Below are 16373 nucleotides of genomic sequence, written 5' to 3'. Positions count from 1 at the left end.
CACAACACCTGGCACAACACCTGGCACAACACCTGGCACAACACCTGGCACAACACCTGGCACAACACCTGGCACAACACCTGGCACAACACCTGGCACAACACCTGGCACAACACCTGGCACACCTGGCACAACACCTGGCACAACACCTGGCACAACACCTGGCACAACACCTGTCTCCCATTCTTCTCTGCAGATCCTCTCAAGCTCTGTCTGGTTGGATGGGGAGCGTCGCTGCACAGCTATTTTCAGGTCTCTCTAGGTATGTTTAAACGGGTTCAAGTCCGGGCTCTGGTTGGGCCACTCAAGGACATTCAGAGACTTGTCCTGAAGCCACTCCTACCTTGTCTTGGCTGTGTGCTTAGGGTCTTTGTCCTGTTGGAAGGTGAACCTTTACCCCACTGTGAGGTCCTGAGCGCTCTGGAGCAGGTTTTCATCAAGGATTACTCTGTACTTGGCTCCGTTCATCTTTGCCTCGATCCTGACTAGTCTCCCAGTCCCTACTGCTGTAAAACATCCCCACAGCATGATGCTGCCACCACCATGCTTCACCGTAGGGATGGTGCCAGGTTTCTGCCAATTGGCATTCAGGCCAAATAGTTCAATCTTGGTTTCATCAGACCAGAGAATCTTGTTTCTCACGGTCTGAGAGTCTTTAGGTGCCTTTTGGCAAAACTCCAAGCAAATCAAATCAAATTTTATTTGTCACATACACATGGTTAGCAGATGTTAATGCGAGTGTAGCGAAATGCTTGTGCTTCTAGTTCCGACAATGCAGTAATAACCAACAAGTAATCTAACTAACAATTCCAAAACTACTGTCTTATACACAGTGTAAGGGGATAAAGAATATGTACATAAAGATATATGAATGAGTGATGGTACAGAGCAGCATAGGCAAGATACAGTAGATGGTATCGAGTACAGTATATACATATGAGATGAGTATGTAAACAAAGTGGCATAGTTAAAGTGGCTAGTGATACATGTATTACATAAGGATGCAGTCGATGATATAGAGTACAGTATATACATATGCATATGAGATGAATAATGTAGGGTAAGTAACATTATATAGGGTAGCATTGTTTAAAGTGGCTAGTGATATATTTACATAATTTCCCATCAATTTTCATTATTAAAGTGGCTGGAGTTGAGTCAGTGTCAGTGTCAGTGTGTTGGCAGCAGCCACTCAATGTTAGTGGTGGCTGTTTAACAGTCTGATGGCCTTGAGATAGAAGCTGTTTTTCAGTCTCTCGGTCCCAGCTTTGATGCACCTGTACTGACCTCGCCTTCTGGATGATAGCGGGGTGAACAGGCAGTGGCTCGGGTGGTTGATGTCCTTGATGATCTTTATGGCCTTCCTGTAACATCGGGTGGTGTAGGTGTCCTGGAGGGCAGGTAGTTTGCCCCGGTGATGCGTTGTGCAGACCTCACTACCCTCTGGAGAGCCTTACGGTTGAGGGCGGAGCAGTTGCCGTACCAGGCGGTGATACAGCCCGCCAGGATGCTCTCGATTGTGCATCTGTAGAAGTTTGTGAGTGCTTTTGGTGACAAGCCGAATTTCTTCAGCCTCCTGAGGTTGAAGAGGCGCTGCTGCGCCTTCTTCACGATGCTGTCTGTGTGAGTGGACCAATTCAGTTTGTCTGTGATGTGTATTCCGAGGAACTTAAAACTTGCTACCCTCTCCACTACTGTTCCATCGATGTGGATAGGGGGTGTTCCCTCTGCTGTTTCCTGAAGTCCACAATCATCTCCTTAGTTTTGTTGACGTTGAGTGTGAGGTTATTTTCCTGACACCACACTCCGAGGGCCCTCACCTCCTCCCTGTAGGCCGTCTCGTCGTTGTTGGTAATCAAGCCTACCACTGTTGTGTCGTCCGCAAACTTGATGATTGAGTTGGAGGCGTGCGTGGCCACGCAGTCGTGGGTGAACAGGGAGTACAGGAGAGGGCTCAGAACGCACCCTTGTGGGGCCCCAGTGTTGAGGATCAGCGGGGAGGAGATGTTGTTGCCTACCCTCACCACCTGGGGGCGGCCCGTCAGGAAGTCCAGTACCCAGTTGCACAGGGCGGGGTCGAGACCCAGGGTCTCGAGCTTGATGACGAGCTTGGAGGGTACTATGGTGTTGAATGCCGAGCTGTAGTCGATGAACAGCATTCTCACATAGGTATTGTATTCCTCTTGTCCAGATGGGTTAGGGCAGTGTGCAGTGTGGTTGAGATTGCATCGTCTGTGGACCTATTTGGGCGGTAAGCAAATTGGAGTGGGTCTAGGGTGTCAGGTAGGGTGGAGGTGATATGGTCCTTGACTAGTCTCTCAAAGCACTTCATGATGACGGATGTGAGTGCTACGGGGCGGTAGTCGTTTAGCTCAGTTACCTTAGCTTTCTTGGGAACAGGAACAGTGGTGGCCCTCTTGAAGCATGTGGGAACAGCAGACTGGTATATGGATTGATTGAATATGTCCGTAAACACACCGGCCAGCTGGTCTGCGCATGCTCTGAGGGCGCGGCTGGGGATGCCGTCTGGGCCTGCAGCCTTGCGAGGGTTAACACGTTTAAATGTCTTACTCACCTCGGCTGCAGTGAAGGAGAGACCGCATGTTTTCATTGCAGGCCGTGTCAGTGGCACTGTATTGTCCTCAAAGCGGGCAAAAAAGTTAATTTAGTCTGCCTGGGAGCAAGACATCCTGGTCCGTGACTGGGCTGGATTTCTTCCTGTAGTCTTTGATTGACTGTAGACCCTGCCACATGCCTCTTGTGTCTGAGCCGTTGAATTGAGATTCTACTTTGTCTCTGTACTGACGCTTAGCTTGTTTAATAGCCTTGCGGAGGGAATAGCTGCACTGTTTGTATTCAGTCATGTCACCAGACACCTTGCCCTGATTAAAAGCAGTGGTTCGTGCTTTCAGTTTCACACGAATGCTGCCATCAATCCACGGTTTCTGGTTAGGGAATGTTTTAATCGTTGCTATGGGAACGACATCTTCAACGCACGTTCTAATGAACTCGCACACCGAATCAGCGTATTCGTCAATGTTGTTGTCTGACGCAATACGAAACATCTCCCAGTCCACGTGATGGAAGCAGTCTTGGAGTGTGGAGTCAGCTTGGTCGGACCAGCTTGGTTGTTCCAGTGAGCCATGTTTCCGTGAAGCATAGAACGTTACAGTCTCTGATGTCCCTCTGGAATGCTACCCTTGCTCGGATTTCATCAACCTTGTTGTCAAGAGACTGGACATTGGCAAAAAGAATGCTAGGGAGTGGTGCACGGTGTGCCTGTCTCCGGAGTCTGACCAGAAGACCGCCTTGTTTCCCTCTTTTTCGTAGTCGTTTTTTTGGGTCGCTGCATGGAATCCACTCCGTTGTCCTGTTTGTAAGGCAGAACACAGGATCTGCGTCTCGAAAAACATATTCTTGGTCGTACTGATGGTGAGTTGACGCTGATCTTATATTCAGTAGTTCTTCTCGGCTGTATGTAATGAAACCTAAGATGACCTGGGGTACTAATGTAAGAAATAACACGTAAAAAAACAAAAAACTGCATAGTTTCCTAGGAACGCGAAGCGAGGCGGCCATCTCTGTCGGCGCCGGAAGTACAGGCTGTCATGTGCCTTTTACTGAGGAGTGGCTTCCGTCTGGCCACTCTACCATAAAGGCCTGATTGGTGGAGTGCTGCAGAGATGGTTGTCCTTCTGGAAGGTTAACCCATCTCCACACAGGAACGCTACTTTATCTTACTCCTTTGCACCCCAGTATCTCTACTTGCACATTCTTCACCCCAGTATCTCTACTTGCACATTCACATTCAACTAGCCTACCTGGTTAAATAAAGGTGTTCTCAACTAGCCTACCTGGTTAAATAAAGGTGTTCTCAACTAGCCTACCTGGTTAAATAAAGGTGTTCTCTACTAGCCTACCTGGTTAAATAAAGGTGTTCTCTACTAGCCTACCTGGTTAAATAAAGGTGTTCTCTCAGCCTACCTGGTTAAATAAAGCCTGGCCTACCTGGTTAAATAAAGGTGTTCTCTACTAGCCTACCTGGTTAAATAAAGGTGTTCTCTACTAGCCTACCTGGTTAAATAAAGGTGTTCTCTACTAGCCTACCTGGTTAAATAAAGGTGTTCTCTACTAGCCTACCTGGTTAAATAAAGGTGTTCTCAACTAGCCTACCTGGTTAAATAAAGGTGTTCTCAACTAGCCTACCTGGTTAAATAAAGGTGTTCTCAACTAGCCTACCTGGTTAAATAAAGGTGTTCTCAACTAGCCTACCTGGTTAAATAAAGGTGTTCTCAACTAGCCTACCTGGTTAAATAAAGGTGTTCTCTACTAGCCTACCTGGTTAAATAAAGGTGTTCTCTACTAGCCTACCTGGTTAAATAAAGATGAAATAAATAAATAAAAAGAAGCTAAGATTTGAAGGTTGGCTTTTTTCCACACAAAAAAACAGATTGCTTCGTTCAGTAAGAAACAGATGATTCATTTAACCCTTTTTATCAAAGTGAAGCTGCTACTTCTCTTCACCCATTTTAAATCAGCTTCCTGCTTTGCTATACAATCAGAGTGTAGTTGTGACACAGCCAGGTCAGCAGTCTGGGCAATAGCAAACGTAACAGTATCATTCATATAGAGAGTAAAGTTGACCATTTTACCAGATTGTTAAAGATTTGGGAGGAAACCTTCATCAGCAGGCTTCAGGTTATCTACAAAAATAACTGTGTCAAAGTACAAAGAGAGAGATAAAGGTTGAGAAAGAGAGAGAGAGGGAGGTTTCAGTTTGACAGAGATAATAAGGGAGAGAGAGAGAGAGAGAGAGAGAGGAAGAGGAGTCAGGTTTCAGTTTGTGAGGGGGGTTGTCCGGCTGCAGCATGCCGTGGTGTTATCGTTGATACCAGGTCAACATTATGATTTAAATTTACAGTCTCGCTTTAAATGTCGTTCAGCTTATAGCGGCTTCATAGAGCCTTCATAGAGCCTTCATAGAGCCTTCATAGAGCCTTCATAGAGCCTTCATAGTGTCTTCATAAGCACTACATAAGTGTTACAAAGTATCTATAAACGTATGTCATTCTTTTAAAAGGGTTTGTAAATGTGGCATAACCCACTATGTCACTGTGTTATAAAGGGTGACGTTGTGCTGAAGGATGGCAAACCATCTGCTGTGATAAAACCATTTGCTGTGATATAACCATTTGCTGTGATAAACACCATTTGCTGTGATAAACACCATTTGCTGTGATAAACACCATTTGCTGTGATAAACACCATTTGCTGTGATAAACACCATTTGCTGTGATAAAAACCATTTGCTGTGATAAAACCATTTGCTGTGATATAACCATTTGCTGTGATAAAACCATTTGCTGTGATAAACACCATTTGCTGTGATAAACACCATTTGCTGTGATAAACACCATTTGCTGTGATAAACACCATTTGCTGTGATAAAAACCATTTGCTGTGATAAAAAACATTTGCTGTGATAAAAAACATTTGCTGTGATAAAACCATGTGCTGTGATAAAAACCATTTGCTGTGATAAAACCATTTGCTGTGATAAAAACCATGTGCTGTGATAAAAACCATTTGCTGTGATAAAAACCATTTGCTGTGATAAAACCATGTGCTGTGATAAACACCATTTGCTGTGATAAAAACCATTTGCTGTGATAAAAAACATTTGCTGTGATAAAAAACATTTGCTGTGATAAAACCATGTGCTGTGATAAAAACCATTTGCTGTGATAAAACCATCTGCTGTGATAAAACCATTTGCTGTGATAAAACCATTTGCTGTGATAAAACCATTTGCTGTGATAAACACCATTTGCTGTGATAAAAACCATTTGTTGTGATAAAACCATTTGCTGTGTTGTGCACTCTCCTCTAACAAAAAGCATAGTATTGTTTTTCCCATCTTGCCACTCTACCAGCAATACAGTGTATTTAAACTAAAAGCAGAGTTACCAAGCTCAGTGGAGACCCTAGGAACCTCAAGAGTTAACCAATCCTTTGAGGAGGTTAGACAAGTCGGAGTCTATACTTCAACAGCAAAGTTAGATAAGACAGAAGTTTATGAAGTTGAGCAACTACTTGTTTTTGTAAACAAACAAAGAAGGAATACAGTAGATATGTTTTTTTTATCAAAGTCCAGCCGACCTTTTGGAAGAGAGGTAAAACATGTCTTTAAATGTTTATTTGTTTTAGCTGTTAGTGAAAATTCCCTATTCGTTAAAACATTTGTATTTAAATCATTTAATCTTTATGGATGTGGTATAAATGACTAAATTAGTCTGGCTTTAAATTAAGTATTACAGGACACCACATTAAGGGTAAATAAATGGGTTATTATCGTTCTCTTCATTTATGAAGGTTTTGTCATCATCCACCAGTTACTGTAGGATGTGAGAGCTATTTACATGGGTTGATGGAACTGCAAAGCTTTTGCGTGTGTGTGTGTGTCAGAACCAAGATGGTTTGGACTAGTCCAACCTGAGACAACTGAACCAGGTGTTCCTCCTCTGTTCCCATGGAGACCAGGGATTGATTACAACCTGTTACCATGGTGAAATCATTTTGTGGCTGATCCTTCAGTGGGGGGAGTGGTTGAATGTGTTAAAGACCATACCGTGGTCTGGGCCCAACACCACGGTGGTATGGCTCGTTATATTGTGACTGGAACCAACACCACGGTATGGCTCATTATATTGTGACTGGGCCCAACACCACGGTATGGCTCATTATATTGTGACTGGAACCCAACACCACGGTATGGCTCATTATATTGTGACTGGGCCCAACACCACGGTATGGCTCGTTATATTGTGACTGGGCCCAACACCACGGTATGGCTCGTTATATTGTGACTGGAACCAACACCACGGTATGGCTCGTTATATTGTGACTGGGCCCAACACCACGGTATGGCTCGTTATATTGTGACTGGGCCCAACACCACGGTATGGCTCGTTATATTGTGACTGGGCCCAACACCACGGTATGGCTCGTTATATTGTGACTGGGCCCAACACCACGGTATGGCTCGTTATATTGTGACTGGGCCCAACACCACGGTATGGCTCGTTATATTGTGACTGGGCCCAACACCACGGTATGGCTCGTTATATTGTGACTGGGCCCAACACCACGGTATGGCTCGTTATATTGTGACTGGGCCCAACACCACGGTATGGCTCGTTATATTGTGACTGGGCCCAACACCACAGTGGTATGGTTCGTTATATTGTGACTGGGCCCAACACCACGGTGGTATGGCTCGTTATATTGTGACTGGGCCCAACACCACGGTATGGCTCGTTATATTGTGACTGGGCCCAACACCACGGTGTGGCTCGTTATATTGTGACTGGGCCCAACACCACGGTATGGCTCGTTATATTGTGACTGGGCGCAACACCACGGTATGGCTCGTTATATTGTGACTGGGCCCAACACCACGGTATGGCTCGTTATATTGTGACTGGGCCCAACACCACGGTGGTATGGCTCGTTATATTGTGACTGGGCCCAACACCACGGTATGGCTCGGTATATTGTGACTGGGCCCAACACCACGGTGGTATGGCTCGTTATATTTTGACTGGGCCCAACACCACGGTATGGCTCGTTATATTGTGACTGGGCCCAACACCACGGTGGTATGGCTCGTTATATTGTGACTGGGCCCAACACCACGGTATGGCTCGTTATATTGTGACTGGGCCCAACACCATGGTATGGCTCGTTATATTGTGACTGGGCCCAACACCACGGTATGGCTTGTTATATTGTGACTGGGCCCAACACCACGGTATGGCTCGTTATATTGTGACTGGGCCCAACACCACTGTATGGCTCGTTATATTGTGACTGGGCCCAATACCACGGTATGGCTCGTTATATTGTAACTGGGCCCAAAACCACGGTGGTATGGCTCGTTATATTGTGACTGTGCCCAACACCACGGTATGGCTCGTTATATTGTGACTGGGCCCAATACCACGGTATGGCTCGTTATATTGTAACTGGGCCCAACACCACGGTGGTATGGCTCGTTATATTGTGACTGTGCCCAACACCACGGTATGGCTCGTTATATTGTGACTGGGCCCAACACCACGGTATGGCTCGTTATATTGTGACTGGGCCCAAAACCACGGTGGTATGGCTCGTTATATTGTGACTGGGCCCAACACCACGGTATGGCTCGTTATATTGTGACTGGGCCCAACACCACGGTATGGCTCGTTATATTGTAACTGGGCCCCAACACCACAGTATGGCTCGTTATATTGTGACTGGGCCCAACACCCAGTATTATTTGCGATGATGTCACGTCTAATCAAGGTGGGTGGAATCAGGCGCAGAGAGCAGATAGCGATATAAAGTTTATTCTCCGGTGAACAAAACAAACACGGTCAACCCAAACACACACAGGGTGAAATTATCTAAACACAGGATAACAGACTAACCGGAGAATAAGAAACACAATAACACCGACAGACGAAAATGAATGACAAAATAAACAATCCCTCACAAAACAAGGGTGGGACAACCTACATTATATACAGACACTAATTAACTAAACAACATACAGGTGAAACCAATCAGACAAAACCAACAGATACACGAAAAGGGATCGGTAGTGGCTAGTAGGACGGTGACGACGACCGCCGAGCACCGCCTGAACGGGCAGGAGAGCCAACCTCGGCGGAAGTCGTGACAGATGATGGGAGCAGCAACCTTAAAGAAGAAAGGGTCTAAACCATCTGACCCAGAGGTTTTTTTTTGTGGTCCAGTTTAAGGAGCTCCTTTAGCACCTCGGACTCAGTGACCGCCTGCAAGGAGAAAATTTGTAGCAGGGCAGAGGGGAAAAAGAGGGAGGAGCATCAGGGATAGTCACATGAGAAGGGGTAGGATATGAGGAGGTGTTTGACTGGCAAGGAGGCGTGGCTGAGTCAAATAGGAATCCTGACTTAATGAAGTGGTGATTAAAGAGCTCAGCCAGTGGCTGGGTCTTTCAGCATGACCATGATCCCAAACACACCGCCCGGGCAATGAAGGTGTGGCTTCGTAAGAAGCATATGAAGGTCCTGGAGTGGCCCAGCCAGTCTCCAGATCTCAACCCCATAGAAAATCTTTGGAGGGAGTTGAAAGTCCATGTTGCCCAGCAACAGCCCCAAAACATCACTGCTCTAGAGGAGATCTGCATGGAGGAATGGGCCAAAATACCAGCAACAGTGTGTGAAAACCTTGTGAAGACTTACAGAAAACGTTTGACCTCTGTCATTGCCAACAAAGGGTATATAACAAAGTATTGAGATAAACTTTTGTTATTGACCAAATACTTATTTTCCACCATAATTTGCAAATAAATTCATTAAAAATCCTACAATGTGATTTTCTTTCTTATTTTGTCCGTCATAGCTGAATTGTACCTGATGATGAATATTACAGGCCTCTCTCATCTTTTTAAGTGGGAGAACTTGCACAATTGGTGGCTGACTAAATACTTTTTGACCCACTGTATGTATATATATATATATATATATATATATATATATAGAGAGAGAGGTAAAGATAAAGATATATATATATATATATATATATATATATACATACACACACACACACACATATATATATATATATATATATATATATAGACATTCCACATATTTATTAAAGTGAACTTTCAAAAAAGAAATAATAAATTAACGTGAATTGCGTAGCGCACATAGGCACTAAACCAAAACTAAACCCACAAACACAGGTGGGAAAAGGACCACACTAAGTATGATCCCCAATTAGAGGCAGCAATCACCAGCTCCATTTGGGAACCATACTCACACCAACATAGAAATTCTAGACAAGAACATCACCTTGTCACGCTCTGACCTACTGCATTACAGGTTGCCAGAAATAGGACTTGTTTTACTGTGGATATAGACATTTTTGTACCTGTTTCCTCCAGCATCTTCACAAGGTCCTTTGCTGTTGTTCTGGGATTGATTTGCACTTTTCACACCAAAGTACGTTCATCTCTAGGAGACAGAACGCGTCTCCTTCCTGAGTGGTATGACGGCTGCGTGGTCCCACGGTGTTTATACTTGTGTACTATTGTTAGTACAGATGAACGTGGTACCTTCAGGCGTTTGAAAATTGCTCCCAAGGATGAACCAGATTTGCCTTGTGGAGGTCTACAATTTTTTTTCTGATGTCTGGGCTGATTTCTTTTGATTTTCCCATGATGTCAAGCAAAGAGGCACTGAGTTTGAAGGTAGGCCTTGAAAAACATCCACAGGTACATCTCCAATTGACTCAAATTATATCAATTAGCCTGTCAGAAGCTTCTAAAGCCATGATATCATTTTCTGGAATTTTCCAAGCTTTTTAAAGGCACAGTCAATTTAGTGTATGTAAACTTTTGACCCACTGGAATTGTGATACAGTGAATTATAAGTGAAATAATCTGTCTGTAAACAATTTTTGGAAAAATTACTTGTGTCATGCACAAAGTAGGTGTCCTAACCGACTTACCAAAACTATAATTTGTTAACAAGAAATTTGTGGAGTGGTTGAAAAGGGAGTTTTAATGACTCCAACCTAATGACTCCCCTATCTGTCTCTCTCTCTCTACCTTGCACTAAATGCTGGACAGCCACATTCATTACTTGTAGTGCCTTTCTAAAATTAACTAGAGACAGAGGGAGAGGAGGGAGAGAGAGTAAGGGAGAGAGAGAGAGAGAGAGGGGGAAGAGAGAGGGAGAGAAAGAGAGAGATCGAGAGAGAGGGAAGAGAGAGAGAGAAAAGGAGAAAGAGAAAGAGAGAAAGCGAGAGAGAGAGAAAGAGAGAAGTCCCACTATGTAAAGTAAACCATAATGATGTATTGGTACTGACTAACACCATTGCATGCTGCAGCAGGACAACCCCCCTCAAACTGAAACCTGACTCCTCTTCCTCTCTCTCTCCCTCAAACCTCTCTCTAGCTCTCTATCTTTATCTCTCTATGTTTCTCTCTTTCTCAACCTTTTATCTCTCTCTTTGTACTTTGACATGGTTATTTTTGTAGATAACCTGAAGTCTGCTGATGAAGGTTTCCCCCAAATCAAAATAACCCCCCCACCTTCTCTCTGCACCAAACACCATTTTCTATTCGCTCTCTCTGCACCAAACACCAGAGCACTCTTGTGCCACATTCATTACCAGCACTTTTAATAATAACTTCAGCTGCTGGCAGAAGAACATGGGAGAGATATTGAGGTAGAGAGACAGCTAGAGTGAGAAAGAGAAACAAGGGTAGAGACAAATGAAATGCTCCTACTGGTAAAATGTCCCCTTCTGGCAGCCAGAACCTATACCATTACTGCATGCAAGGGACATACACACACACACACACCTCCTATCAGTCCTGTTGCATTGCTGTGCCCCCCACACACACACACATACCCACCCCTCCTATTAGTCCTGTTGCATTGCTGTGCCCCACACACACACCCGCCCTCTTACCTTCATAGACGACTCTGCAGTAGGCATCACTGACGTCATCGTCTTCTGTATGAAGCCTCTCAGCACACAGGATAAACACTCGTAGCATCGTACACACACACTGTGTTGACCTGGACCGCCCGGCCCGACACACACGCACACACACACAGTCACCTAGCTGCGTTCCTGAACAGAACCTGCTGGAAGTAAGAGAGAAACAGAGGAAGAGTATTCCAAGTCCCTGACAGTATCCTTACTGTGCAGTGTCCACTGAGACACACAGAGAGACGGTATGGGACTGCTCCTCTGACACACACACACCAACCAGCTGACTTATGGAAAGACACACACACACACACACACACACACACACCAATCCCCAGCTGCCAGTCTCTTAAAGGGACAGTGGACCGAATGCTCACTCTCTCTCTGTCACGCAGGAGCAGAGACACACACAGGCAGTCACATCGATGTTGAAGTTGGTCACCTCACATGCATAATGGTAAAATAAATTATATTTATTATCATTTTTGTTTCCAGCTAGTATCTCCTTCTCAGAGACATCTGTGTATAAAACATAAATAAAGGCTGAACAATAAAAATATTGTCTTAAAAATGGATTTTACCTTTATTTAACTAGGCAAGTCAGTTAAGAACAAATTCTTTATTTCACAATAACGTCCTACCCCTGGCCAATTGTGCGCCACCCTCTGGGACACCCAATCACAGCTGGTTGGGATACAGCCTGGAATCGAACCAGGGTGTCTGTAGTGACGCCACTAGCACTGAGATGCGGTGCCTTAGACCGCTGCGTCACTAGGGAGCACACACACACACACACACTTTGTAACAACACATTCTCTTTGAAAGGGCAACAGTGTGTGGGGACCAGAAGTGAAAGAATGTGCATGCTTGGACGGTCTGTGAGGGAGACAGGGAAACACAAAGAGAGAGACAGAACAGGGGGATGAGAGGGAGACAGGGAAACACAAAGAGAGAGACAGAACAGGGGGATGAGAGGGAGACAGAAACAAAGGGGATGAGACTGAACAGGGGGATGAGAGTCTGAACAGGGGCATGAGAGGCTGAACAGGGGCATGAGAGGCTGAACAGGATGAGAGGCTGAACAGGGGGATGAGAGGCTGAACAGGGGGATGAGAGGCTGAACAGGGGGATGAGAGGCTGAACAGGGGGATGAGAGGCTGAACAGGGGCATGAGAGGCTGAACAGGGGGATGAGAGGCTGAACAGGGGGATGAGAGGCTGAACAGGGGCATGAGAGGCTGAACAGGGGGATGAGAGGCTGAACAGGGGCATGAGAGGCTGAACAGGGGGATGAGAGGCTGAACAGGGGCATGAGAGGCTGAACAGGGGGATGAGAGGCTGAACAGGGGCATGAGAGGCTGAACAGGGGGATGAGAGGCTGAACAGGGGATGAGGCTGAACAGGGGGATGAGAGGCTGAACAGGGGGATGAGAGGCTGAACAGGGGCATGAGAGGCTGAACAGGGGCATGAGAGGCTGAACAGGGGCATGAGAGGCAGTTTCCTAAAAAAGAACAGGGGGCGGATGAGAGGTTGGTTATCTGAACACTCTGGGGGTTGGCTATCTGATGAGACTCTGGTGAGACAGTTTCCTAAAAATCTGAGCTGACTCTGAAGTCAGTGATGGCTGACTCTGTAGTGATGGTTGGTTATCTGAGCGGACTCTGTCGTGATGGTTGGCTATCTGAGCTGACTCTGTAGTGATGGTTGGCTATCTGAGCTGACTCTGTAGTGATGGTTGGCTATCTGAGCTGACTCTGTAGTGATGGTTGGCTATCTGAGCTGACTCTGTAGTGATGGTTGGCTATCTGAGCTGACTCTGTAGTGATGGTTGGCTATCTGAGTGATGCTGACTCTGTAGTGATGGTTGGCTATCTGAGCTGACTCTGTAGTGATGGTTGGCTATCTGAGCTGACTCTGTAGTGATGGTTGGCTATCTGAGCTGACTCTGTAGTGATGGTTGGCTATCTGAGCTGACTCTGTAGTGATGGTTGGCTATCTGAGCTGACTCTGTAGTGATGGTTGGCTATCTGAGCTGACTCTGTAGTGATGGTTGGCTATCTGAGCTGACTCTCTGTAGTGATGGTTGGCTATCTGAGCTGACTCTGTAGTGATGGTTGGCTATCTGAGCTGACTCTGTAGTGATGGTTGGCTATCTGAGCTGACTCCGTAGTGATGGTTGGTTATCTGAGCTGACTCTGTAGTGATGGTTGGTTATCTGAGCTGACTCTGTAGTGATGGTTGGCTATCTGAGCTGACTCCGTAGTGATGGTTGGTTATCTGAGCTGACTCTGTAGTGATGGTTGGCTATCTGAGCTGACTCTGTAGTGATGGTTGGCTATCTGAGCTGACTCTGTAGTGATGGTTGGCTATCTGAGCTGACTCCGTAGTGATGGTTGGCTATCTGAGCTGACTCCGTAGTGATGGTTGGTTATCTGAGCTGATGGTTGGCTATCTGAGCTGACTCTGTAGTGATGGTTGGTTATCTGAGCTGACTCCGTAGTGATGGTTGGTTATCGGAGCTGACAAACTGAATCCAACTTCCAGCGATGCATGAGAGTTAGCCACGCTAGTTCCTGGTCCCCCTGTGACACACCGTGTGTTCTGGCTTTAATGGAACTTCCATAGAACTCTCACAAAGTTCCATCATTCTTAGAATGGAATCTGGAACACACAATATAGCAGGATTCCAGAAACATCCGGGGAACTTGTGCTGAGGTTTTACAAGCTGTGTCTCCTAGAAAACAGTTGATTATGGTAGGAAACCACTAACTTAACAGCTATGGGATATATCATATGCAAGGTATATGAAGCACAGGGTGGCAGCATCATGTTGTGGGGTTGCTTTGCTGCAGGAGGGACTTGTGCACTTCACAGAATAGATGACATCATGAGGGGGAAAATTGTGGATAAATCAAAGCAACATCTCAAGACATCAGTCAGGAAGTTAAAGCTTTGGTTGCAAAAGGGTCTTCCAAATGGACAATGACCTCAAGCATACTTCCACAGTTGTGGCAAAATGGCTTAAGGACAACAAAGTCAAGGTATTGGAGTGGCCAGCACAAAGCCCTGACCTCAATCCTATAGAAAATTTGTTGGCAGAAGTGAAAAAGCATGTGCGAGCAAGGAGGCCTACAAACCTGACTCTGTTACACCAGCTCTGTCAGGAGGAATGGGCCAAAATTCAAACAACTTATTGTGTGAAGCTTGTAGAAGGCGACCCAAAACGTTTGACCCAAGTTAAACCATTTAAAGGCAATGCTACCAACTACTAATTGAGTGTATGTAAACTTCTGACCCACTGGGAATGTGATGAAAGAAATAAAAGCTGAAATAAAATCACTCTGATTATTCTGACGTTTCACATTCTTAAAATAAAATGGTGATCCTAACAGACCTAAAACAGGGAATTTTTAATAGAATTAAACGTCAAGAATTGTAAAGAACTGCATTTAAATGTATTTGCCTAATAAACTTCAGAATTCAACTGTATATAGGAGTTTTATTCCAAAACACTAAACATTATTGGTAAATGAGCTATTGTGAAGAGAAAAAAAAGAAAAGATTTTGTCAGATTTTAAAACATGTAATTTAACATCTATCACTACATGGGTTTAATTTCAGAGACAAATAATCAGGTTTTGTTACAAAACGCTAAATATTATCCACCTTATTCGACTAAGTAGCATTTTTGGGAAACTCAAATGTCAAATAATTAATAATTACATAATGTATTTCTGACTTACAGATTAATTCGGAAAGTATTCAGACCCCATGACTTTTCCCACCTTTTATTAGGTTACAGCCTTATTCTAAATTTACGATTTTTATTTATTTATTATCAATCTACACACAATGCCCCATCATTTTTATTTCACCTTTATTTAACCAGGTATAGTATTCAGACCCCATGACTTGATTTCACCTTTATTTAACCAGGTAGGCCAGTTGAGAACAAGTTCTCATTTAAAACTGCGACCTGGCCAAGATAAAGTAAAGCAGTGCGACACAAATAATAACAAATGACAACGCAAAAGCAGGGCAAGACATTGTTGCTAATTTATAAATGAATAAAAACTGAAATATCACATTTACGTTATTATTCAAACCCTTCACTCAGTACTTCAGCACCTTCACCAGCGATTACAGCCTCGAGTCTTCTTGGTTATGACGTTACAAGCTTGGCACACCTGTATTTGGGGAGTTTATCCCATTCTTCTCTGCAGATTCTCTCAAGCTCTGTCAGGTTGGATGGGGAGCGTCACTGCACAGCTATTTTCAGGTCTCTCCAGATATGTTAGATCAGGTTCAAGTCCGGGTCTGGCTGGGCCACTCAAGGACATTCAGAGACTTGTCCTGAAGCCACTCCTGCATCCCGTAGGGAGGGTGCCAAGTTCCTCCAGACGTGACGCTTGGCATTTAGGCCAAAGAGTTCAATCTCAGTTTCATCAGACCAGAGAATCTTGTTTCTCACGGTCTGAGAGTCTTTAGGTGCCTTTTGGCAAGCTCCAAGCGCACTGTCTTGTGCCTTTTATTGAGGAGTGGCTTCCGTCTGGCCACTCTACCACAAAGGCCTGATTGGTGGAGTGCTGCCGAGATGGTTGTCCTTCTGGAAGGTTCTCCCACCTTGACAGAAGAACTCTGGAGCTCTGTCAAAGGGACCATCAGGTTCTTGGTCACCTCCCTGACCAAAGCCCTTCTCTCGATTGCTCAGTGTGGTCGGCTCTAGGAAGTCTTGCTGGTTCCGAACTTGTGTGCGTTCTTGGGAACCTTCCATGCCGCAGAAAGGTTTTGGTACCCTTCCCCCAGATCACAAATCGTGTCTCAGATCTTTACAAAAAAAT

At 45.0% G+C, this 16373-nt stretch overlaps 1 protein-coding gene across 1 annotated transcript in view; it reads right to left on the bottom strand.

Annotated features, from left to right (window-relative positions):
- The window catches only part of dysf (dysferlin, limb girdle muscular dystrophy 2B (autosomal recessive)), a 198377-nt gene extending 186570 nt beyond the window's left edge, over positions 1-11807 (bottom strand). Inside the window, 1 exon segment of the mRNA XM_042328089.1 lies at positions 11509-11807. Coding sequence (XP_042184023.1) covers positions 11509-11596 — 88 coding nt within the window. The 5' untranslated portion in view covers positions 11597-11807.
- Between the last annotated feature and the right edge of the window lie 4566 nt (positions 11808-16373).

This window comes from Oncorhynchus tshawytscha, linkage group LG10 (genome assembly GCF_018296145.1).
Source record: "Oncorhynchus tshawytscha isolate Ot180627B linkage group LG10, Otsh_v2.0, whole genome shotgun sequence".
In the NCBI taxonomy this organism is placed as follows: domain Eukaryota; kingdom Metazoa; phylum Chordata; class Actinopteri; order Salmoniformes; family Salmonidae; genus Oncorhynchus; species Oncorhynchus tshawytscha.
Note: the sequence above shows the minus strand (reverse complement) of the source record. Positions and strands in the feature narration are given on the sequence as shown.